At 42.1% G+C, this 26,202-nt stretch overlaps 3 protein-coding genes and 1 non-coding gene across 4 annotated transcripts; 3 read left to right on the forward strand and 1 right to left on the reverse strand.

Moving 5' to 3' along the window:
• The first annotated feature begins 747 nt into the window (after positions 1 to 747).
• Positions 748 to 7,106, forward strand: rangap1b (Ran GTPase activating protein 1b). The gene is made up of 16 exons (XM_030775480.1): positions 748 to 768; positions 1,908 to 2,039; positions 2,200 to 2,327; positions 2,449 to 2,508; positions 2,788 to 2,967; positions 3,173 to 3,307; positions 3,402 to 3,560; positions 3,824 to 3,937; positions 4,206 to 4,305; positions 4,536 to 4,620; positions 5,129 to 5,291; positions 5,522 to 5,620; positions 5,789 to 5,891; positions 6,008 to 6,096; positions 6,247 to 6,371; positions 6,991 to 7,106. Exons 2-16 carry the CDS (start codon positions 1,928 to 1,930, stop codon positions 7,067 to 7,069), a joined length of 1,731 nt encoding a protein of 576 aa, XP_030631340.1. The 5' UTR covers positions 748 to 768; positions 1,908 to 1,927; the 3' UTR covers positions 7,070 to 7,106.
• Positions 7,107 to 9,645: 2,539 nt separating this feature from the next.
• Positions 9,646 to 14,026, forward strand: chadlb (chondroadherin-like b). Its single transcript, XM_030775139.1, has 7 exons — positions 9,646 to 9,807; positions 9,986 to 10,180; positions 11,222 to 11,523; positions 11,801 to 12,302; positions 12,424 to 13,110; positions 13,244 to 13,410; positions 13,732 to 14,026. Exons 1-7 carry the CDS (start codon positions 9,646 to 9,648, stop codon positions 14,024 to 14,026), a joined length of 2,310 nt encoding a protein of 769 aa, XP_030630999.1.
• A 944-nt stretch (positions 14,027 to 14,970) lies between these two features.
• l3mbtl2 (L3MBTL histone methyl-lysine binding protein 2) lies at positions 14,971 to 20,685 on the reverse strand. The gene is made up of 17 exons (XM_030775140.1): positions 20,311 to 20,685; positions 19,885 to 20,074; positions 19,589 to 19,722; positions 19,091 to 19,214; positions 18,811 to 18,887; positions 18,528 to 18,645; positions 18,136 to 18,274; positions 17,778 to 17,859; positions 17,416 to 17,665; positions 16,971 to 17,047; positions 16,704 to 16,808; positions 16,458 to 16,605; positions 16,123 to 16,205; positions 15,783 to 16,017; positions 15,627 to 15,692; positions 15,314 to 15,427; positions 14,971 to 15,101 (listed from the first exon to the last, which is right to left on the reverse strand). The coding sequence occupies exons 1-17, from the start codon at positions 20,683 to 20,685 to the stop codon at positions 14,971 to 14,973; spliced, it is 2,448 nt and encodes an 815-aa protein (XP_030631000.1).
• Positions 20,686 to 21,473: 788 nt separating this feature from the next.
• Positions 21,474 to 21,545, forward strand: trnaq-cug (transfer RNA glutamine (anticodon CUG)). The gene has a single exon. It is a non-coding gene; the product is annotated as a tRNA-Gln (tRNA).
• Positions 21,546 to 26,202: the final 4,657 nt, after the last annotated feature.

Here is a 26,202-nt window from a genome sequence, read left to right on the forward strand (position 1 = left end):
CGGCTGTTCGTTCAAAAAATTATTGAATGGAACGAAACAGAGGCGTAGTAGTTTAATGCTTCAGATACACCAAAGCAGACTGGACGTCTCGTTTTACTGCACCACAGAAAAAAGGCGGGGGTACCATGAGACAGCATGAGGCATGCCTGTCAGATCTACTCACTGATGAGGACCAACTCAAACCCACTGACATCAAATTTTTAAGTGTGCACTGAGAAGTCGACAGAAAATGCACGATATGGTTTCTTTGTGCGGTTCAGCATGACGAAAATTATTACACTGAACTGTGAGAACATAAGTATATATACTGCAAGTCGTTAATATGAGACTGAAATATAAAGAATTAAATGCCTTTAAGGAGTACAAGGGACCAAAGGGGGAAAAAGTGCCATTGTAGGTGTGACTTGAAATTTTTTTTTTCACTAGTTATAAGCATGCATCTTTGAAAGAGAGTGGCCAAGTCATTCATTAGGGGATTATTTTAACCACTGAATTACATTTCTATGAAGAGTCAGTCTGGATTGTCAACTGAAGTCTGTGGCATGCATTAAATGACATTTTTTAAGACAATTATTTACTGACACTGAATTCGATGTCCATGTCAACTCGTACCCTCTACAATACACTATGTCTGTTTTGAATATTCTTTTGAGAGTGAGAGAGCATCATTGTACTTCCCGGCCATTCAGAATTTTGTCTGAGCCTTGCCTTTACTCTGCACTTTGAGTTTGAAGAGAGCGCGGCAGACTTGTCCTGACACAACACGGGGTAATACGATTACTTAAAACTAACTTTACAACATCCTCAAACATTTTTCACACAGACTATGAAGTTAGCAGTGATAACTGAAATTTTACCACTTGTCCAGGAATCTGTGAATAGCAATGTATTCTTTTGAGGAGGCAAATGACAGTGGTCTCAATCAGCAGTAAAGCTGCCGGTAAAAGATAGCCAGTGAGTTAGCTTAGCTATCAATGGGTATATTAACACAATGCAGCCATGTGAGTTCATGTGTAGCTAGACAACTAAGCTTACAGGCTAACCAGGAAATCGGTGTGAAAAGAAGACTGATTTGTAAAAAACTAGTTCGTAAAAGTTAGTTATCATTGATATAAGTATCACCTGAATATGTACACTTTTTGTGTTTGAGAGTGCTGTCTTAGTTGCTAGCTTACCAGCTAGGATAGCTTGCTAACTAAGGCTAATCAATTAGTTTGTTCATGCAGAAATTGCTTGGTGGCGTTACTCGTTTAGGTGGGGTCCTGATTCAGAACTATTATGTAATTACCGGTCGTCTGTTAAGGATTTGCTAACAAGTAATACCTGGTTATTCATTTTGTTCGGAACATTGTAGCCTAAGGGATGGAAATGTGAGGAGGAGCAGGTAGACCAGCTTCCTTAGCTAGCTAACGAGTAGTGACCACTGTTTAGTGAAACATAACTAGTTAACCTAGCAAAGATCCATCCTTAGTGTCTAGCCAAACAGCTGCTCGGTGAAAGTGTAGTATCCCCTTGAGTGAATCCACATGCTGGAAATGTTCCTATAGCTGTGAAAGTGGTGTCAAGGAATGTTCATGCTTCCTGCTACGTAGTTTCTGCGTAAAGCAAAGCAGTAATCATAAGCATGGTACTACTGCGTTCAAAATAAATGAGTTGCTTTACACACACAGGTGGCACACGTCTCAGTAAGGGAGGACCTTACATCTTTCCCTACATATCTCTTACTTGCTAGATCGGCCGTTCTTACATATTTATTAGTATTAGTAACTAAATTCATCCAAAAACTGTTTTATGGCAGCTATTTTATTAAAAATGTTGCTTTTGGTTGGGGTAAACAAAATCGATTCCGCCAATTGGAAGGAAGACAGTATCAGTCATTGTTTTTTTTGTTTTTTTTTTTCCCCCAGTCAAAACAAAGAGTAATCTGATGGCGTCTGAAGACATTGCGGAGTTAACGGATGCCCTGGCCAAGACCCATGTCGGGGATGAGGAGCTGAGTTACAAGGGTCGAGGGCTGAAGCTGGACAGTGCACAATCCGGTGATGAAAAACACCTCAGTCTCCATCACTAATTGCCTCTAAGATGGCTAATGGACTTAATGGGCATACACATGCACAGCGATAAGAGTAGATACTGTAATTTCTATTAACTACAGTTTAACTACAGTTTAATGGAGTAGATGATAATGTTCCTCTGCAGTGGAAGGGATTGTTCGGGAACTTGAAGAGTTCCAGGGTCTGCGGGCCCTCAGACTGGAGGGAAACACTCTTGGGGTGGAGGCAGCTCGGGCAATTGCAAAGGCTCTGGAAGGCAAACGTGAACTGCAGGTATGTGCTTTCATATGGAGTAGCTGTCAGTATTTATTTTTAACAGGGTTCATGGGATCACCTTTGAACATGATGCTAAAATTCAAAGCTTCTCTCTCTTCGTTTTTTTTTTCACGCTTAGCGATGTAACTGGAGCGACATGTTTACGGGTCGACTTCGCTCAGAAATCCCTCCTGCTCTGGTGAGACCCAAATACATTTGCTGTTGTTGTTGTTCTTGTTGTTTTCCTCTGTCTTTTTGTAATTCAACATTTTAGCCTTGTATTTGCACTCACCAACTTACATATTCACATCCTTTTGTTGAATATATGGAACAAATTGTTTGCAAATCTCTCAGGAGCAAAATGTTTCACATTTGGAGCCCAAACCCCCCTCAAAAAAAAAAAAAAAAAAGAAGAAGAAGAAGAAGAAAAAGGACCAAAAAAAAAAAATCATAATGGCTTTTCTTTTTTTCTTTGAAGAGGTTGCTGGGTGATGCGCTGATTACATCAGGGGCCAGGCTGACTGAATTGGACTTGAGTGACAATGCCTTTGGGCCTGATGGAGTGCAGGGCATTGAGACGCTGCTCAGAAGCCCCACGTGCCACACCCTGCAGGCACTCAGGCTGAATAACTGTGGCATGGGCAGTGGAGGCGGCGTTGTAAGTTACCAGCCTGATGCAGTCAATGAGAGACAAGGGCTAACAGTCATTTCTAACCCAGTTATTGCCAAGCAGGGTTGAATTTGTGTTTGTGTGACGGTAGGCTTTCTTTTCCCCCCAGTCTTGTATTCTGTAAGTTTTTTAAGCTCTTCACAGAGAACTCTCAAAGAGATGTGACTCACCTGTTAATGTTGTTTTGTCGCAGATCTTGGCTTCAGCATTAACCGAGTGCTATAAACAGTCCAGTGCTGCTGGTGCCCCCCTGAGGTTAAAGGTGTTCATAGCAGGACGAAATCGATTAGAGAACGACGGTGCTGCAGCCCTTGCTCGAGCATTTCAGGTATTCCAACACCTTTTTTTTGTTGCCAGATAAACGTAGGTGAGAGTGGCAACAGTAGGGTTGATTTCTGACTCCTTCCTCAATTGTGTTGAAGTTGATTGGCAGTCTGGAGGAAGTACACATGCCCCAGAATGGGATCAATCATCCTGGAATTGTTGCTCTGGCCTCTGCCATGCAGCGGAACCCAAACCTGCGCATCCTCAACCTCAACGACAACACCTTCACCAAGAGAGGAGCAGTCGCCATGGCCCAGGTACAGGATACTCATCACTGTAACACACCTCTGTGAGGAAATGCCATGAAAAACCCAACCAATCTGCCATAATTAATGTCATTTCAACCATCATTGATACTAATAATTGGAAATGCTGTTTGTGCTAACTGCAAAAAAAATAAATAAATAAATAAAAAATAGCGATGCATTCAGGATATCTTCCTTTAGGTTTGGGATCAGGAATTGATAATGCTGTGTTTTCATTTTTATTGCATGTCTGGCCCTCTGTGCCCTGTCCATAGGCCCTCAGGCACCTCCAGAAGGTCCAGGTTGTAAATTTTGGGGACTGTCTGGTGCGCTCTGAGGGAGCTGTCGCCATGGCAGCAGCCCTGAGGGAAGGACTGCCTGTTCTCAAGGTCAGTGACAGCCTGATTCGCTCAGTCCTCCTGTGATTACTTTTACACACCCACACAAACACACACACACACACACACACACACACACAATGTGTTCCAGTTTTTGACGGGCTTATCCATTCCATACATATGATGTCGGGGATGGGAACGTGTTTGCTTGCTCACCAAGTTTGCCTTTGTCATTATTATTATTTGGTTATTAAACACACTTGCAAGAAATGTCGTTTCTGTGCATTAAATTCATAAAATACACATCTCTCATGTTTAGGAGCTGAATCTGTCATTTGGGGAAATTTCAGAAGCTGCGGCTTTGGTGGTGGCCCAGGCCGTCAAAAACAAAGCCCAACTGGAGAAGCTGGACCTCAATGGTACACACTCACTCTGAGGCATTTTAAACACAGTGAACCATAGACAGTACAGACCTATGTGAGCCTCTCAGCTCTTTTCTCTAAATGGTTATTGTTACACAGGGAGTAAATAGGCAGTTGATTTCATATACAGCACGCTGTATTGGACATAGGGATGTTTCTGTGTGTGTGGTTTTGTGGGGGGGTTTTTGTACTGTTTTTACTGAGGGGATAACTGTGGGTTTTTTCAGGGAATTGCCTGGGAGATGACGGTTGTGAGGCTCTCAGAGAGGCCATGGAAAAGATGAATATAGCTGATCTGCTGGGCTCCCTCAGGTATGTTTATCACTTAAGCTTCATCTCCAGGTTTTGGCTGCACCGCACACTGGATAATGTTTGTTGAACGGCTGTGGTGTTATTAAACTATGACAGAATCTAACTGAAACCTGTCTGGAATGTCATAGTTGGGATACACAGACACATACAGGCCTGAATGTGGTAAAAATGAAGTTCAAATTTCATGCTGTTTCAGAGCCATAGAATGTTGTGATTCTAATTTCTGAGTGGAAAGAGGAACATGGTTTTTTCACTGCAGCCATTAAAGAAATGTGTCATAAATAAATCTCTATTTTCTATTATAGTATCACCTGACCGGGTCATTTCTCTGTCCTTTTATCAATGTGTTAGCACCAGTTAAGAGACAAGCCCTGGGGTTCAGTTCAGAGTCCTGTGACAACATGCTTTGACTGCTCTTCTCCACTGCATGCACCAAACATTGGTCCAAGCTTCTTTGCACTTAAACCACCAGAATCAAATCTTTAACTTGACCAGTTTAACCCTGCAGTGATGATGAAGGGGAACCAGATGATGATGATGATGATGGAGATGATGACGACGATGATGATGATGAAGAAGAGGAAGATGATGAAGATAAGGATAAGCAGGAAGACGCAGAGCAGAGTGCACTTAGCCACGGAGATGTCGACAGCATGGGAAAGGTGAGTTCAGTGAAGTCTCAAACTACAGCAAGAGTTTTGTCACCTCAGTGTTTTATCAACCTTGTAACCTCAGTATTGTTTTGCTGACTGTATATTCGTATTCCATTTCGTAGGGGAGTTACAGTTAATAAAGTCCACCGTTCTGTTTGAATCTCAGATATTGAGATGTAATGTGGAGGCTTAACAATATAAAAAGGCATTTTAGCTGCGCAGTGTGATTGTTATTCTCTCTGTAGGAGTCCACCTGTACTGGGGAACTCCAATCTTTCCTCTGTAAGCCTACGCCAGAGACTCTGCTCAACTTGGGAGCTGAGAAAGACAAGATTATTGAGCAGCAGGTAAGGAACAGTAAATCTTTGCTCGTTTTGTTCTCTCTCTGACACGCAACACTTAATGTTTTGTCGGGCTCAGACTCGTTTACCTCTTTGATTCGGAGAATAATTGGAAATATTTCTTCTTTGTCTTTTTACTGAATTCCTTACAAGATCCAAACCTCTCCTTGCCAGGTTGATTTTACAGATGCTGAAAAGATCGCAGATACATTCCTCAAGATCTCTTCGGTGTACAAGGAGGAACCGGCAGTGAAACAAGCGGTTCTGGAAAGTATTGGTAAGTCAGACACGAGGTGTTTGTTTGTTTTTGTTTGTTTGTTTTTAATCAACTCACTCTTAAACTTTTCCAAGGTGTTTAAGTAATTAACATCAAATTCTCCTCTTGTCTCACAGACGTGCTGTTGAAGAAAGCATTTTCCAAATCTATTTTTCATGCCTACAGTTTCGTCTCCTCATTACTGGTGAATCTGGGATTGTTAAAGGTAGACTATTAAATGTCTTTAACCCAGGCCATGTCTTACATTAATGAGTTATGCCCTAGTTTTTTGTTTGTTTGTTTTCCGTTTCTTTAGAGTTTGCCCCAACACTCAGTGTATTTGAATGATCCCTAATGGCTGTCATTGCTTGGTCAGGGAGAAGACAAAAAGAATACCATTGTGCCTGTGCTTCCTGGTCACTTGCTGGCTCTGGAACATTCTGTCAGGCAGAGCTATTTTCCTCAGGATCTCACCGGTGTGCTGGAGGCCTTTGTATCTCGGTAAGGGTGCGTTTGTTTGTCAGCGTGTGAAAGGCAGAAAGACACGGTGATTGACACATGCAGTCAGAGACCAACCCATTGTACGAAACCCACACATGTCCTTCTGTAGACTTACAAACATTCACTCATCTACTGTTTTTTTTTTGTTTTTTTCCTTTTTGATGATGTACTGGAGACAGACACAGGCTGTGTCTGAAATGGCATGCTACACACTACTCATATACTGATCTTGACGTAAAAGTAGTAAGTAGTATACAGTACATGAAAAATTAAAATTTTGCTGCACACGAAAATTGGCAGTATACAACCAGAGTTCACTTGGTTCGGGGTACTGCATCCCATGATGCAACGCAGTGATTTCCAACACTGCGACTGTGACTGTGCAGTACACTACATGAAAGTTCTCATACTTGCATACTATACTGTACTACTATGGTGAGGAGTAGTGTGCAGTACACAGTGTATACTAGGCCAGTATGCAGTATGTACTTCACAGCATGCCATTTCAGACCTAGCCGCAGTGTATCTCAAGAAAAGTATCTGCAATCAAGAAAAAGACAGGCCCTCAAAATCTGGTGCTATGACAGATACTTGATGTGTGTGTATGTGTGTCTTTCAGGAATGGGAGAGTCTTAGAGTCTTGCTCCAGTGCCAGAGATGTCCTGAAGACCACTTTGGATGAAAGAATAGCTGCCTAGTGCCCCTGCCCCCTCTCTTTCCACTATCTGTGACAAAAACTAAATACGGGTCAAATACAAACACACTGGGCTCACATGGAGCGTAACGCACAAGAAACAAGAAGAAAGACTTCATAAGATTTGTCAGGGGACCATGGTTTAAAAAAAAAAAGAAAGAAAGAAAGGACCATGGTCCGCTTTTTATTTTTTTTGTGAAGACCTGTGTGTGGAGATCCAGTGCTGGGCAGAAGTAGACAGTACACTGAAAACTAGTGCCTCATAATTACTAACCTAAACAAAAACATCCTCTCTGCTGACAGTGGAGCCAGAGAAGGGCTTCCTTAAAAAGAATCATAATGTAGATCCCAATAGTTCATTTTATGACAGTTTTCTTTTCTTTCTTTTTTTAATTGAAAAAAAAAAAACTTTTTTACCTCTATTTTTATACATAAAAAGGGAAAAGATCATAAAAACATTGGGATGAAAATGGAAGTTTGAACTAAGGAAACAAAAAACTCAGCACAGACTTAACAGGATGAAGACCACCAATACAACACGTATCTCTTTTAGGAGTGATTATCATTCTAACAAAAAAAAGAAGAATTAATAATAACAAAATGAATGAATGGTCAAATCGTTGTTTTGTTTTTTTTTACACGGATAAATATTTCCATGTAAAAAAAAAAAAAAACAAGCATAAGAAAAAGAATGACACAAAGGTAGTTCTGCTGTCCATCTTCGTGTAAAAGTAAAGCCTTGCAATGGGTGTGTTGTTTACATTTCATCACTATACATTCCATTATGCAGACAATAAAATGCCTTACTTTGATGAACGTTGTTTGACTACTGATTTTATTATTACAAACTTCTTTGTTCATAAACAGTTGATTTGAGGAGCAGGCGGATGATAACATAAAACTACCCGTTTTTGTGGATTATGTGCTGTATGACTTGTTTTTCAGTTAAGAGGAGACGTTCTGCGTTGTGGAGGCATATTTGATAAATCTGACAAGAGAGGGTCAGCTTGAATAGGGGGGGATAAGTGAAGTTTGTTTTGGCTGAGGGACAGAAGAGGGACTAGAGCAAAAGACACCAAAGACCGTGAGAGAACAAACGACATTGCGGACTGTGCGTCGTAGGAATTTGCACGCACCGACGCGACCCGTGAGTAGCTACACGGCATGCACAAAAATAACCAGATTCATCTAACTGTATGGGGAAAACCTGTTGGGGTGTATTGGATATTATGTTCAGTGGCTTATAACAATTCCATTGCTTCAACTGGACTGATTTTTTTTTTTTAACTTAACGTTAGTGCATGAATTGTGCATTTACGCAACGCCATCAATGAGGTTGCCCCTTTTTCTTTTCGTTTGTAAACCGAATTATTGTTTATTCTGTAATGAGCTCTGAATCAGAGAAGTCATATCTGAGTCTCGGGGCTGTGGTGAACGAGGTAACAGAGGGGAGCAGCAGTAGGGGAAATGTATTCCTCTTGCAAGGTTTATTTATAAGAGACACTAGACTGCCGCTAGTCCGGTGCCCAGTGCGAAAACACTGCGCGCCTTTGTGTAAAGGCATCGGCCAACTAAACTGCGGTCTGAAGTCGACTCCCCGAGGGAACCTAGACTCACATACCAAAGCCTTGAAAATTCCACTTTCTTTTTCTTATTTTTCGGTCTGGGTTTTGGAGCTCTTGTTGGGATATTTTAAACATATTTCACTGCTTTATAACTAAGCTGTTTTGTAACTAAACTGTATTTACATGTTAGAAAAAAATAATTTTTTAAAGGGGAGTTTATGTGACTTCAGAGAGTATTTACAACCCCTCTACGGTGGTTTGCGCACCTTGGTGACATTAACTTCCTGAAGACTGAAGCTAGTTAGCTGCGGAAAACAAACGAGATTGATTGGAGAGCAAGATTTTCAAGTAAGATTTTTTTTTTTTTTTTTTGGAAAGCAAGATTTTCTTTGCTACTTGTGCAATATTAATTTTGTGTGTTTAATATTTATTTTCTAACGAAAATAAAAAAGAGAGTAACTTTTCTTTACTAAGTTTGTGTAGGCCTAGTGTAAAACTAGATGAGCTCATGGAAACCGAAGGCAGCTTTCACTGTAACAGTTAAGAAACAGCATTATTGTCTTTGATGTAGGCCTACGTTAATTCTACCAAATAAGATCTAAACGTCAGTATATTTGATTAAAGTCACTGTACTCATTGCTAGAAAAAATTACATTAAAAGTATTTAACTGTGTTTAACTGGACGAATAAGTCCCTTGCGTCCAGTTTCTGTGAGCCCAATGCGTGTCACTGAGCTGTTAACAAGTCAATGGAATCTAGATTGTTTTGAGTGGGGTAATCATTCCATCACATTTGAGAACCTGTCGCAAATTATCCGCGTATTTAGCATGTAAAGCACATCAAACGCAGTGATGTTAAAACTGCACATGTCTTTTGTTGCAAACAGAGGGATGAATTTATCCGCAATCTTTATTTGCTTCACAATGATGTGTTGACACATTACATTTACCCAGTGTCTGTGTTGACTTGCGTTAATCTATCTCCCCTGTTGCACGTACAGTAGATACGAAACATCATGTACGTCTCCCCCTTGTGGCATATCATAATATTTCTTGGTCTTGGCATCCGCGACGCTCAGGCAGGGAAGTGCCCGAAGGTTTGCATATGCGACAATGTCAAACTGACGGTTACTTGTGCGAAAAAGAACCTTACCGAGGTTCCACCCACCATCGACGAGGTAAGGGCTGCTTACTAAGTTGAATAATATTTAATTTTTTTCCGACATGTATCCGGATGCTATTGTCTTCTTCTCCATGTAGAACCCCCCCCCCCCCCCCCTCCCCCAAACAAACAGTGATTGTCTTGTCCCATCTCTTGGAAAGTCCTGTTCTCCAGCATTTCTCTATTTCCATCAGATCACAGTGAAGTTGGACCTGAGAGGGAATGACATCCAGGAACTTCCCACAGGAGCGTTTGCTCACACACCTTATCTCACTCACCTATCCCTACAACGCTGCAACATCCGCAAAGTGCGGGAAGGAGCTTTCCGAAGCCTGGGTCGCCTGGTCTTCCTGAACTTGGCAGATAACAACATTGAGATCCTCTACCAAGTGAGACAACACTCCCCAAACAAATATTAAGCAGTGTCTGTGTGCCAGATCAATCTCTTCGACAAATGCTGTTTGATTTCATCTTGGCGTCTGTCTGTAAAACTCCCCTTGAATATCTTGAGCATTGCATACTGGGGTGTTACCATCTTGGCATATGAGATCATTTGAGGACAGAGCATCTCCATGATAGGGTGCTTTTGGACACCTAAAGCACCCTCATATTCCTTGGCCATGATAGTGCCATGTAGAGTAATCATCTCACTCAGTGAATCCCATACAGTACCTGCCCGTGCCACCACAGATCCACCACAAGCATCCTTTAACTTTTTCCAAACATAAACAGATGTAGTAAAATGACTAAAGGGCAACTCAGGACGACATATATTTTACCGATTAGGGATCTGCATGTATTTTTGTGCTTTGACAAAAGTACTAAGTTGGTTTTGAATGACAGAGCTGTTATACATATCACATGTGAGAGGATCACGGCATGAAGTAATTCCTGAGTCAGATGGGTGTGCATTCAATTTTGCGGTCATTTTTGAGATCACGGTATTGTGTCTTGTCTTGTTAAATGTTGGAATATCTCTGTCATTGAGTTTAAACTTGTCAACGCTTTTTCCTCTTCTCTGTCGCAACGTTGCTTTTGTAACTTTCTTTGGAATATTACTGTCATAATTTTCAACGCTGCTTTTCTTGTCTCGTTAAATCAGTTTCTTGTGTTTGTCACTGATCTGTCTGCTGTTTGAGTACAGAACTTTTGGCATCTTTCAAACTCAGTCAGATGTCTTCTCATTGTGCTTTGGAAATTAATTTTTAAGAATTGTCAGATCTCTTTTATAGCAAACACTTATTAGTAAATAGTCTTTCAATGAATATGATGACCGATATTATATGTACAGCTGACATTGTGATTTGGTTACCTCAAAATTCAAGTTTTTTTTTTTGTTTTTTTGTTTTTTAATGTTGTGTTTCCATTTTTGTGTCTGCATCCTATTGGCTCCAAACATTCAATTCACCCTTTCATCTCTGTGTCTCCAGGAGTCTTTCGATGGCCTGTCCTCTCTAAAGCAGCTCCTCGTCGACCGTAACAGGGTGGAGGAGATCCAGCCGGGAGCTTTCTCTCAGCTGGGCTTCCTCAACCTCCTCTCGCTCACTCACAACCAGCTGGTGTACATTCCCAACATGGCCTTCCAGGGCCTCCAGAACATCAAATGGCTGCGTCTCAGTCACAACTCCCTCAACAATCTAGCCACAGAGGCTTTCGCCGGTCTCTTCACCCTCACTCGCCTCAGCCTGGACAATAACGAGCTTCAGTTTTTCCCTACTGAGACCATGACCAGGTGGACTCTCGGTCACTCACCTTAGTTTCTCAACATCTCACCCTTAGTCTCCCCTTTTTTATATACCGAATATTCATGCACAAGTAACTCTTCCATCAGATGGCATATTACCTCTTAATAATAACGCTTACTTGGAAATATTCAGTGGTTATGCTTTCGTAGCTGTGTACCAGTTACCTGTTCCATATATTTGAGTTTTGACTCACATGTTATATCAGTGTTATGTCCTCCTTATTCTCTCCCTCCCTCTCTGTCTCTTTCCCTCTCTGTTTTCCAGACTTCCAGAAGTGACTCGCCTAGACCTCAGTCATAATCCTATGACGTATTTGGGTGAAGAGACAGTGTCTATGGCTAAGCTCACTCATCTCTTCCTGGACCACATGTCTCTGCAGGATTTCTCCAACACGGCCGTGCTACTCTCTCCTCGCCTCACCCACCTGGACCTAAGCCACAACCAACTGCGTGTGCTGCAGCCCCTGGTCGCCGGTTCGCCCAAGCTGACCCGCCTTAACCTGGCCGGCAACCCCATCTACTGCAGCTGCTACATGCGGCCCTTGCGCGAGTGGGCGATAAAAGAGCGTGTGCGTCTCGGGGGGACGTGTGGGGGTCCAGCGCACCTGTCCGGGGAGAACCTGGAGGCGGTGCAGCCTGCCGAGCTGCGCTGTCAGAGTCAGGAGGCCATGCTGAAGGCCGAGCTGGAGGAGCAAAGCAGAGCACCTCCTCCTCCTACGGAACCTCCCACCGACAAGGTCAAGTGCCCAGCCAACTGCAACTGTGAGGTGAGAGAGAGAGAGAGAGAGAGAGAAGAATGATTAATGTCTCACAGGGTGTGTTACACATGTTGCATTGAAGGATACATCCATTTTTCACGTGACCTCTCTATGTTCGTACTTATCGTAGGCCGAGAACCACCACTCTTCCTGCGAGAACCGAGGCCACACCAAGGTCCCTCGCGGTTTTCCTGCGGACACACGTCTCCTAGACCTGCGTGGGAACCACTTCCACTACATCCCCAGCAACAGCTTCCCCGGGGTCGCCCAAGTAGTCTCCTTGCACCTGCAGCGCTGTAAGATCCACGAAGTGGAGGGTGACGCGTTCAGTGGCATGAAGAGCCTGGTGTATCTGTACCTGTCAGAGAACGACCTCACCTCCCTCAGCCCAGATACGTTTAAAGGTCTGCCTCAGCTCACATACCTTCACTTGGAGAAGAATCGCTTCACCCAGTTCCCTAAAGGTGCCTTCAGGCTACTGCCTGGCTTACTGGCACTGCACATGGAGAACAATGCCATCACCAAACTGGAGGCGGGAGTCTTGACGGGCACTGAGAAACTGAGGGGTCTTTACCTCACCTCGAATTCCATCGGGAACATCTCCCCCAGAGCTTTTGACCCCGCACCTGACCTAGACACTTTGCATTTGGGTAGCAACAAGCTCAAAGAGGTGCCGACCGATGCCCTGTCAAAGGTCAGCAGCCTGGCAGAGCTTCGCCTCTCGAGGAATCCTATTCGCTGGATCGCAGCAGAAGCTTTTCTGCCGTTTGCAGTCGCACTGAAACATCTGTATCTTGATAACATGGGTTTAGAAAAGGTGAGACTTATGACCAAACAATAGAAAAATCTCTGAAGAAAGAATTCCTCCCTCAAAGAATGTATGTGTGTCTCTCTTTGTTTGTTTGTTTTTTTATTACAGTGACCTCTCTTCTTCTCCCCCCCTACTGTAGATGTCTAAGGATTCTCTCGCTGGAATTGGAGCTGGACTACGCAGTCTCTTTTTGGAAGGGAACCAGCTGGAGGAGCTGCCTGATTTAAATCCTCTCACTGGGCTGGAGGTCATCAACCTGGCTGAGAACCCGCTGCTTTGTGACTGTCCGCTGCTCCCACTCCGCAAGTACGTCTGCTTAACTTCCTGTCTGCCCTTCACTTATATTTATGCACTCTCTCTTGGCACACATATGAATGTACCTCCTCACTGCATCACAAAAAAAAAAACCCAAAACAAAATGTAATGAGCATGTCATCAGTAATAGACAAGTGACACTGACTACTGTCTCTTTGCTTTTGGGTTTCACAGCCAGGCATATCAATGTCTATTCATTTATGCACCAAAAATCTTTTGTGTAGCTCTCCATGTGATGTTAAATCTGAATTTTTTCGAATTTGATGCACTTCTGCATAGTTAAAGTAACATCCAGCTGCGACCTCTTTCCAGGTGGATCGAGAAGGTCAACCTGAAAGTCAGAGCTACCTGTGGTCACCCGCCTGAACTGCGAGGTCGTAAGGTCAAGGACGTCCACGTCTTCAGGAGCTGTCCGGGCGAGAGGCCACCTCCGCCACAGACTCCCAGGACCTCACAACCTCCTAAAGCCACCAAATCCAAACCTGCGCTCATTAATCCCCCTACGGTGGTCAGAGTGCTTAAAGGCAAACCCAAACAATCTAAGAGCGCGAAAACCTCCTTCGCACGGAGGTCTGCATTCAAGAAAAGAAAGTTTAATTCTCCTTAAACATCGCAGAGTGTAGTCGTTGCTAATTGCAGTCTACGAGATTTAACTACACAAGCTTCAAAACACATTTTAAACATGTAATTTAGAATCTGGGCTGTTGCTAGCACCTGTTGTAGTTTTACACGCCACAGAATCTGATATGCAGGAAGCTCCAGACTCATGTAGATGCAACCAGTTTCAAGATGCCTAAGCGTCTCTTTTATTTTTTACCTAAACAACTTTTTTTTTTTTATTGATGTTTCTCAGTCTTTCTTTTTATACCATTTTGTCAGACCCCAGATTTAGAAATGTTGGATTTATTAAACTAAGCAAAGCTGCTTCGGTGTGTCTCCCGCTCCCAAAGCAAAAAGGAAAACATACAAAGAAACATTTAATTGTTGGTCAGTCTTTGGTACCAACTGAATTTACAGAAGGTGGGTACAGCGACAGTTTCAGAATATTGACACTGTTGATTTGTTGCAGTTCTCTGACATGAAAAAAAGAGAAGTTTTTATAAGACACTGATCGGATAGAAGACTCAAAATGAGACCACCAAGTTAGAGAGTTGACATCCATAAACTGTAAAATGCAAGGCTAAACCCACAGCTGTCATATTACAACAATGACCCCACCCCCAAGAAAAACGGTAAACTGTGATAGATTCATCTTTGATACTCAAAGATTTAATGTATTTCATCAGTACATGATCTTTTTCTCAGAATAATGTCAAAAAAAGAAAACACAAGAAAAGAAAAGAAATAAACAAAACACACCATAGCAAAAAGCTGTGTGTTATCCGTGGTGTTCAACATTTACAAGACGTCAGTTAAAATGAGAATGCTATAAAAATTGTGGAATATAAACTCTACTGGTTCATCGTACTGCTCAGTAATTTGTGATTAGCTAAATATGTACAATGCTACCGTCAGCTGAATGATCCAGATTAGTGAAGTGAGTTCTGAAATTCAGAGAAGCCCTTCCACTGCTTTGATATCGCATACTGAGACCTGAGTAGCATCCATCTCTAAAACGGAGCGATCAGGACCAATAGGAGTCTCTGTCTCCACCTCTTCCACTTTCACCTTTACGGCAATAACTGCAAACAGACAAATAAGAGGCTTGTTTCAATTTAAGGCCTATGAGGGCTGCATGTTCTTTTGAGAAACAAAATGCAAAAACACAAAAAAAAAAACAAAGCACAAAAACAAGGATTTGATCTGTACAGTCAGGCAATGCTAGTTTGAAAATCTGCAGATGTTCACAAACTGAAGGCAAATGAATTCCAAACACATATTAAAGATCACTCACTTTCCTCCTCCTCTGGTTCACTCTTTATTTGTACAGTGGTGGGCGTGTCCTCCTGCTGGGGCGGCTGAATTTTAGGAGCGTCTGTACTCAGTTTTCTCTTCTCGAGTTTCCCCTCTGACATTTTCACAGAGAAAAGATTGTACAGGGCGGTCGGAGATACGAAAATTAGGTGAAATATAAGAGGGTACATTTTCTTTAACCAAAACTAGTTATTTATAGGCTGAAATCTTTTTATAACAAATATGTGGAAACCAGACGCTCCAGGACAAGGGGAAGTCAGAAAACAAAGGTGGAGAGGAAAGGTAAGACGTACTCTTTTTACCCAGATAGAGTTTAGACTTCTTGGCCGACCCAAGATGCTCCTGTCCCTGAGCGGGATCTGTAAAAGGGAAAGTTAGGTAAGTTATGGTTTTTAAGCTTCAAGTCTGGTCCACACAATTGACTTCTTTTCAACGTTCCCTCTTCTTACCTGGGCCGATGGGTGGCTGTAACTGATAACCAGTAACCTCACACCAACCCACTGGATAGATGTCAGGGGACTGGCAGTCTACCCACTGATCAAACTCCGACTCCCAGCCATCGAAGTGCAGCAGAAGCAGACGGCCCACGCAGCGTCGGACGGTGGCTACGCACACCAGACGGGGCTCCATCAAGTCCACTGCCTCCAGCTTCATACCTGGGGCAAAGCCATGACCTACGGCGTCCTGGAGTAGCGGAGCGACACGCAGCCATAAACCCAACAACAGAGCTTAACGAATGAGCATAAACCATGAACGGGGATGAAAAGAAAACAAGAGAAAAAGACTCACCGTATTGAAGAGCCTACGTGGAGCGGCCACAGCTCTTGTCTCTTCCAGGTAGTTGGACCACGTGAATGTAGCTTGATCATAACCTGGTGACAGACATTGTCGTTAATACGGCAGAGAATAAAATCCTTGGGTGAAAGTGGAAATGCTCTAACTGACTTCAGAAAACATACACTGCAGAGTGTGAGCAAGGAAAATTGTTGGAAAATCTGAAACGGACAACAATCAGAAAGGGAAGAAGACGGAGGAGGAGAAGAAGAAGAAGTAGTGAAAGAAGGAGGAGGAAGAGGAGAAGAAAAATAAGATGAAGAAGAAAAAGAAGAAGTACACAGCATTACCAGGAGGCAAGGTGAGGGGTATGTTGTTTTTTTGGCAGTAACCAGTGGGTAATATGGCGTGCGAACTGGCGTGGTAACAAAACCAGTCTGAGCCGTCACCTATCTCCACACCATCGATCCCAACCATGAGGTATCCATCCATCAGCACCTGCGTTAGACAAAGGGAGCACAACTCCTAACTCTGCACTTATCCAACCAACGTGTAAATGTTAAGATGACCACGACTCATGACAGTTAACACAGCACCTTATGAACAGTTGCCACACAGATATTTCCCAGGTTCAGGGGGTCGATGGCTTCCAGTTTCATCCGCTCCTCAAAAAAACCTCCTTCCATGTACACAGTCCTTGGCTGAGATTCGCACGTGTAGACACATAAACACACAACATTTCCATGAAAATAACCCTTGTGACATGAGTAAACACACTCATGGATTATTAATGTGAGTGATGAAGCCAGCTGCACTACTTTACTGGGATCCAGGTTTGACTGACACGCGAGAGAAGCACTTACCTTCTTGAAAAGCACAGGGACAGTGTCACAGTAGATTTTCCGGAATGTTGGATGGCTGCTCATATCGACCCGTTTGTCTGTGCAACAAACAATATTATGTCCATGTGAAACTCCCTGGAAACACTCCACTTACTGAAATACTCATAATAAGTACTAAAACAGACATGCAGATGTGGACATTAGAACGAACCCCCATAAATCCATTTGAATGTAACTGCCTTTCACTGATTTTGGTTGGGTTTCTGAGACAAGGATTAAATCTAGCACTGGATTTAAAAGGACCATAAAAAGAAATTTTGCTATTGTACAACACTTAAGCCCTCGCCTGAGAAACATCCCCCAGTTGTCCATCAGTATGTCAGTACTATATTACTGTATGTCACTACATTGCACGAATGACATCCAGTCTGTTTGGAGTCTGCATTCTCTCATAAGGAGACGTCACCTGTTTCCTTAATGATGTGGCCCACTTTACTGGACCAGCCTACAGGGTGCAGCAGTGGGCTCCAGATATGACACCAGAAGTCCGACAGGACCTCTCCTCCAGGCCCCAGTCCAGCATCCTCGTAGAGTAGCCGCAGTCTTCCCCCAATCACGGTGTCCACCACCGCCAAACGTGTCCGACTGACCAGCGAGCGGTCCACCACCTCCACGCGCATGCCCTGTCTGAACGGGTACCTCATACTGTCTGACAGCTGACAGAGAATGATAAAAGAGAGAGAGAGAGAGAGAGAGAGAGTGAGGAAAGAAACAGGCAGAGAGAGAGAGAGTAAAATGGACAGAAGGTGTCATCGTCACTGGTGTTACCTTGACGTGAAAGTCGGCAGGCAGCGTGCGTGCTCCTACTAGCCTTTTCATCAGGTACGCCCTCCAGTCAGTCACTTGATGGCTGAGCTCTGAGACAGAAAAAGAAACGCAGGCTGACAAACAAAGACACATCTAATAAAAGGGCAAAAACATTCAACATATTGGGTATTTTTTTTTCCTACTGTGAAGACAACTGAGCTTATGGCTGAGATCGTTATAAAATGGGAGTCCTCCTTACAAACAAGGACAGTAAAGTAAATTAACAAACATAAATATAATTTCTGAAGAAAAAAATCTCAGCTCAGAGATGAAAAATCTAATCTCAAGGGTGAAAGTTTCATTAAAAAAAAAAAAAAACGTACGCTGTGGAGGAACCAGAAGCTTGCTGTTCACTGCACACCAGCCTATTGGGTGTATGTCGGCAGTGCCCAAGTTACACCAAAAGTCCTGGGTGCTGTCATGCTTTAAGCCCTCGTAACGCAAAAGGGCCTTGTAGCCTGGGATTGAGACAGATGGTGTGTTACTGAATTTAAATTATTATAATAATTAATAATATATATATATATATTAATAATTATAATCATAATAACCATCAGAATTATTATATTAACAGTAATAAAGAACGTATTTAAAGTTTTAAAAAAATCTGCTTTTTTAAGTTTTTTTTATTGGGTTTTTTTTTACTACCACATTATTTTGTGACCCCACAACCCTTAAAAAAAAAAAAAAGCATAAGGTTTACTGTCTAACCTGCCAAGCGCACAATAGTGGCAATCCAATACACTTTGCTGGCCAGAGAAGTGTGTGTGTTCAGAACCTCCAGTTTCAGGCCCACAGTGACATCATCCCACTGTGCACAGAGAGGGACCTGCAGATCCAGACACCGGGGTTAAGCCTAAACGGTTTTGTTTGCTGCTGTATAGTGTTGTCATTCTGATGAATGTGTCACCAGAGAACATAACGTAGAGCGAAGAGGAGAGAGGTGGTTGTATACATTGATGTCGGTCATGGAGAGAACCACACAGGCACTTACGTGTCTAAAACAGGCCACAGGAGCCGCAAGATAGCCCGTTTTCTCCAGATAGCGACCCCAGTCAAAGCCCGACGACGCTGCAGGGATGGGAAATAGAAAGTCTGAGCAAAACACTAACGGAATGAAAAACGAGGGTTCACTCTTCCCTGAATCCTATTGAAATGTTACAGTGTGAAAACGTTGCACCACAGTGGTGGAGAAACAAGGCTTAGCAGTCCTATGGTGTGTGAATGTCAAGTATGTACGCTGCGTGTGTGTGTGTGTGTCTCTCTTTCCTCACCATCTCGGTCAGTGGTAGTGCTGTACTGCGGGTGCCCCATGCCTTGAAACATAGGGGGACTCCCAAATTTAGTGGTCAGAGAAACTTTACGTAAAACTTTAGCCTTCTTTGTAGGCGGCCTTCCCTATAAAAAAAAAAACACACGCAGAAACACATCTCTGCAAGTTAGGCATTACCAGAAAATTTAAGAAGACAATACACAGGGAGCTGTCATGTGTTTCTCTCACTTCCTTGTATTTTCTCTTGCAAGACAGATGATATTCTGATGATAACACCTAAATATCTGCAGCTAGTATTTCTTTGACAAATAAACATTTTTGCTGATAGTATGAAGTTCAGGGGTGCAGAGCCAGGGTTCGATATTGAACCCACTGGCCACATTCTCCTTTCCCATTCTCTCTGTCTCTCTTCTTCTTCCTCTCTCTCCCCCTCTCTTTCTCTCACTCATGCATACATATACATACTCTGTCATTCATTGTACACCACGCTCTTCCTCACCTGCAGGCGTGCAAGAATGCAGGATTTCTTAGAGTTTGAAGAGTAGGAACGTGAACACGACACACTGCAGAAGCGCTTGGTTCTGGAATAGAATGTGTCTCGTGTTCCGGTGAAACCACACATCTCACACACAGCTGTGGACAGTGTTCAGAGAACAGAAACCAGAAGGACAGAAATTAATGGTAAAGAAAAAGTTTAAAAAATGAGTCTATAGATCAGTCAAACATGGGCTGCATACTGAATACAATGTATGTCTCAAAACGGACAGACCTCTTCTGACCGATTGGTTCTCCTACCTTCAGAGTCAGATTCATCATCGTCTGCTGCAGGTGACAGTGGTGCTAACAAAGGGTTAACAACGCTCTCTTCAGCAGATCTGTGTGACTCATCACCATCTTCGGCATATTCTTCATCTTCATCTTCATCTTCATCTGTGGTATCTGGGTCTTTGCGCTGCCCATCCTCTGGCCACTCTATGACATCATCCTGTAAAATGGTGATGACCCAAATCACTGGAAATTCAGACATTTGACAGATGTGTCTGCAAAAACGGACGAATTTATGGAAGCATTTAAGGACAGGGCTGTTATCTTGCCCAACCGTCTTACTGCCATTGGAGCAAACACTTGGGTATAGCAGACCTTATGGTTAGCACTCTGGAGCCTGCTGCGTAAGGTCCTCTAAAAAGAGACAAAGGGCAAAATCACTTCTTGGATACTCACTGCACCACAGTCCTGGGGCTCAATCCATACACCTTTCCTCTTGGTTTTTGGGGTGCATGCAGGGCAGCTGGCACCATGACCTCCACAGACGCTGCAGGGTGGTCGGATGAAAACCGTTGGAACGGCTCCTTCTTTGAGCTTGAGTCCTTTGCTACCCATTGCTTTTGCGAGAGCGGTGGGTCTCGGCTCAAAACAGTCCTTTCCAAAATGCTCAGAGCACAAACGCGAGAATGCTTTGGCAGTCCAATTGCTGCGGGTCCGCTGGACTTGCTTCTCCCATTTTCGAAACTCGTCAGGGTCTTTGGGAAATTTAAACAGTGTAACATTGTCGCTATATGACTTTCCACAGCCATATGCGGCACAACGATTGGGCATTTTGTTCTCTCGGCTCAGATAATGTTCGAGACGTTAGTTCAAACTGCGGACTTTACAAAAATGAGTCTTCTTTTGCCATGGGAACATCACAGTAACACCTTTATTCTGAAAAGCAGCGCAAAAACGTTCACCTACGTGCTACAGTCAATTTTATGTTTCATGGATGCATTAACACATCAATTTGAATGCCACAGCAGGCAAAGAGATTGGTGAATTCATTTTTGAAATTCCCAACGAAATCCTTCTATGGCAATAATTTCGTGACATGAAGTTTTTGCATCAAACATAAGATCTAGGTGCTTTATCTTCGAAGCCTTTGAGTCAGAGACACAACTCCCCATGTGTTTAGGTCTGTGCTGCCGAAATCACAGCGATACCGCTATATGGGTCATGCAAATACGAGATATAAAGTAACTCTCAATACTGTGTTGGCTCATTATCGCAAAGACACCACACTGTGAAGTGATGAAATAGAGAATAACAAACGATGAACAACAAACTTACTCACCCGCTTCGGCCCTTCTTCGTGTGTCCTCTTGGAGGAAAACTCAAATGGAACGTTATCGCCACCTATCGTCACCTGTCCTTAAAACTACGAAATTTAGGCATTATAAATGGCTTTTGACGTTGATAGAGTGTGCACTAATAACGTCGATTTATGATTGTTGTGTTTTTTTAATTTAGTTGTGTGTACAGTTCACATTAAACAACAGCCATAAAACATAATCATAAATAAAGACAGCACTGTAATGTAAGTGAAAAATCTGTGTTACTTCCCGAAAGATGGCGGTTCCATGGTGTAATGGTTAGCACTCTGGACTCTGAATCCAGCGATCCGAGTTCAAATCTCGGTGGAACCTAACTTTTGCGACACCGAAGTATTCATTGTATTTTAAGTGACACTGATGATTAAGTAGTGCAGCTATGCAAGATGAAAAGTTCATGAAAGTAATAATGCTAGAAAGTGTGGAAAAGTGGTCAGATCTATCTATCAGTAGCATATTTCAACTTTCTGAAGGCCTCCTCATGCAAAGATTTTAAAGACATGTCTTTTACTGGCCAGATTTGTTCAATAAACACAAAACCAGAAAAGGAGTCATTCCCTTTAAAAACTAATTAAGGATGCCTCAACCCCCCCCCCCAAAATTACAGTGAAGAAACTACTAGCTTCTCTCCAGTTCTCTGGTGTGTGCAAGAGCAGGAAAGAGGCCTGTTAAAGACACCTCTAGCTTCACTGAGTCAGGGCTGTGTATACTGTTTTTTACTCGTGCTGCTTATGACACTTCCATGACAGGCAGAGTCTTCACTGCACTTACATTAGTGGTTCACCATCCTCGATCCATAATTGCTGCTGAAGTGAGTGATACATCGATATACACATGATATAGGAACTAATGTAGAGACCTGCACGTTTTACATACACAATTTACTGATTTGACTTCTGGAGGTGCATTTTATGATGAGAAAGGAGTCACAATGATCAGCAAAGTCTAGGCACCCTGATGAATGTATGAAATGTCCTTTGCACTTCTTGGGCTCACTATGATATTCCTTGGTATGTCATCCGATCAGTGGTAATGAGGAAAGTGTTAGGGAGAGGATGCAGCCTTGCCTTACTCCTCACTTAACTAGGAATGGCTCTATTAGAGTGTCTTCACGCATTATACTATATTAAAAGGGCCCATAAAACTTCACTTGAGATGCATCATTTTGGACATCAGTTTGTAGGCTCCTGTAGATGATCTTCCACTGGTCCTCACGATGGACCATTTCAAATGCTCGCTTGAAGTCATTGATCTAAGGAGGTGCACTCCATTCAAGGCACTGCTACATCATACTGCACACAGTATGTGATTAGACTCCTATGTACTCTTCTTGTGCGGAAAACCTCCTTGCTCTTGTCTCAGTTCCGAGGAGCATCCTACAGGAGACTGTGGCAGGCACTGACACAGTTGCTAAAGTTCCCCTTTTTAAGTAGCTAGCAGGTAAGGCCTGTGCTCCAGTCTTAGAGTGTGACATGAGCCCAGATATCTCTAGGGAAGGCAGCCAGCATCCTCGTTGCTGTAGCAATGACAGCTTTCAGTGGTTCAGCATTGAGGGAGTCAATCCACAGTGCTTCGCTACTCTTCATGATCTTGATGGCTTCCTGGATCTTTGATGGATTGGTATGAATCCTTAGACTGTCTTCTGAGGTTCGAGGATCTGCTAGATCATTGGGTTAGAAACAATTGACCGCTTTCTCAGAGTGCTGAACCCAACTGCGTCTTGCAACAGGTTCCTTCTCTCTATCATGAAAATATTGCTTTGATTTACATTCTAGGAGTTCTACTTTGGCTACAAGATTTGAAGAGATGACTGAAAGTAAAAAAGAACTGTAGAGGGGTCGTTCTGAGCTCCTCGGACTTACCAACGTCTCTTTCAGATTATTACCTCATTTTTTATCCATACATTGCACAGGTGCCATCTTGGTGTTGTTAAAAAAACTCACAGTGTGTTCTTTCAAATGGAGTAATATGGATTTTATAAGAAATATAGATATTACGATTTCATCTTAAGGAATATTAATGATGAAAAAACATGAATGATCTTCAACTCACTAGCAGTGATGAATTAGTTTAACGTGACCAAGGCACCATTTTTCAATCAACTTAGCAGTATGAAGAGCCCTTCAATCAGAGTTCATCTTACAGTCTGATTTTGAAATGGTTACCTCAATTAATGAGTCACTGTATACAGACAGCATTTTTGTACAACAAAGTTCACTACAGAAGTCATGAAACAGGTCAGTGGTAAACAGTTAACTGACGGTTCACCCTGTGAGACCAAGGTCAAGAAGGCCAGGATGGAAATTAATCCAGGGCACTAGGGTTGCCACTTCCTTTGTACATCCTAAATGGAATATTTAATGTCCACAAAAGTCAGAAATGCGGTTGTGCTGTTTTTGCTGTTTTTTTATCTTGAAATCACAAATTTTAGCAGCAAAATGCATAACTGTTCAAAGACCCAGAGCAAACCACAGGGTTAGCAGGCTCCTTCTCTCTCGTTCCCCCTTTTTTTGTTAAATTGTCAGCAGTATAAATGTCATAGGAATTGTGTCAACAATTCCTATGATAGAGACAGTGAACTTCTAAGTATTTTTAATCAAGGTTCACATGAAATGATCCAATTTTTTTTTTTTTTTTGGTGAAAGGCCCCTCTGTTTTAGAGATCAGGGTTTTCTTGGGATATTGATATTAGCACATGGTCAGTTAACATAATCAGATTCTAGTTTGGAGACACTTTACTGTAAATTTGTTTTATGCAATCCTTTTAATTGAGCCTTTAATCCATAATATTACATTTCTCTGTCATTTCAATAGAAGTTTTTGTTTAGATTTGTTCACATTTTACTGTTACTGGACATCATTTTATCTTTGTCTTCCCCTTAGTATTCTGTTGAATTACTTGAAACATCACTGGAGAGCCAGATTTCCTGTGAAAATTCTTCGCAAACAAAATTACAAGTGCTGATTACATTTGGATAGTAATTGTCTTTTTAAGCTGTCTTTTAAGATCATAACAGAACTTCAGAATGTCAGTAGCGCATACCTGAACTTTGGTGTAACCAGTTGGTTCACAGCAATATCCACCTCATGGTTGAAATAACACATTGTGTATTACAACTAATGGAAAGTTCATAAATGATAACAACATATTGAGTATTAGAAGTACGATCAAGTCCCTAGACAAAGACACTTGAAAAAGCTGAGTCCAAGGCGTTTGCAAATTGTATGGCTTCAAGAGTGGATTTAAGGAAGACCACAGAAGACCAGCGCATCAATAGAATCACCAATGTCAATTTTCACTGCTGTAAAAGGGATGAGGAACATTTCCAATTATAAAGGCACAGACTGCTCTATCCTCTGATTTAACTTCACGTTCACATACACTGCGACTTGTTTGCAAGCCTGTTTGGCCTTAATCATGGAAATAATGCAAGCCCACGACAATTGAGAACATGTCTCCATCAACCGTGGTCCTTTGCTGATGTTTTTAGAGTGGAACATTATGCAGACATTACTTTGACTGTTGCTAGTTGGCGTACGTCAGCTAATCAAGATGTCTTGGTTGCTGAAAGTCTTGCCAAACATACCTCAGTAATCACTCTGCTTTCACAGTTACGTGGAGTGCAGGCGACTCAGCCCTCCTATACATATCTTTGGACTTTTTTTTGTTTAAAGCACTTTTCATTTGTTACCAGGAAGCTACTCTGAAGTTTTGCAGTCAAAAAGTAGTAGCTGACCTGTTTGGGATGAATGTATTTAACTGATAGCTGAAGTTTGGCATTTTTCAGTTTTCATCTTTTCCATCAGAACATAAAAGATTGTGCTTAGTATGAAAAGTTCTATCGAGTGTTTTAACACAAGTATAAAATTTGTTTACTGTTTTGCAAATATTGGGGTACATAGCAACGGATTCACAGATCAATAATTTTCTGATGGTGATGACTCATTGTGGCTTCATTCACCCACGCACAAGCTTCTGAACTGCTGATGTAAACTTAAGAAATCTGAGTTCATGTATGTGAAGTCTGTGATTTGTGACATTTCTTCTGAACAATTTCCATTATTATTTACAGTATAAATGCACAAGCTTTCTTGAAGGACATTGTGCCAAATGCTGAGACATGTGTGACATTTTTTTTTCTTTGGGCAAAAATGACCGTTGCAAAGAGTTAACACCTAAAATACAAGTGCACAAATTTTGTGGGTGCAAGAGGGTAGCTATGTATATTCTTTTATTGTGCCTATAGTTTCAGTTACAGTGTGCAATAGGTGGGGAAAACCATTATTGTCTGTCAAGTCCATACACGATGAACACATAAAAGTGTAGATTTGCAGTTTCATTAGTTTGTAAATTTCAGAATGACTTAGCTTGACCTGTTAAACATATCTTCAAATAACTGTCAACTTCATAATCAACACCTTTAACCATATTGCATCCTCTTGACTGCATTTGAGTTACTCTTAACCGTTGGATTTGGGGTATATATAATACACTTCAATACCATTATGCTGTTTCGATAAGATTTCATAAATGCACCTTATACTGTTTGAAACCCACACATTTGCTTTGTTAATCAGCTATGGCTATGTTTTTAAAGTCAAAGGCACAGATAAATACATGCTGTTGGGTCTGCTACCCATGTTGTACGTTTGCTAATAAAGTTGGTTTTGGCTTCCACTAGAATCCTTCTATGAACTTACTGACAAGATAATTATTTCTGGAGAGCTAAATGACTTTTAAAATACTGCTGATTTGATTACACCTCTTGACTGTGTTCTTGGTTCGATGAAATCTCAAAGTTGCCTCTCTCTAGTGCAATGGTTTGATGACAGGAATATATCTGTGAATGTGGCTGCCGACTCTCGTTATGAAAATAGGAAACACCATAAATCGTTGTGATGTTCTAAATTTAACATGTCCATTGCTCCTTACAGGCAGAGACTCCTCAAGTACCCTGCTGTGGTAAATGTT

Source organism: Chanos chanos, chromosome 5 (assembly GCF_902362185.1).
Source record: "Chanos chanos chromosome 5, fChaCha1.1, whole genome shotgun sequence".
Lineage (NCBI taxonomy): Eukaryota > Metazoa > Chordata > Actinopteri > Gonorynchiformes > Chanidae > Chanos > Chanos chanos.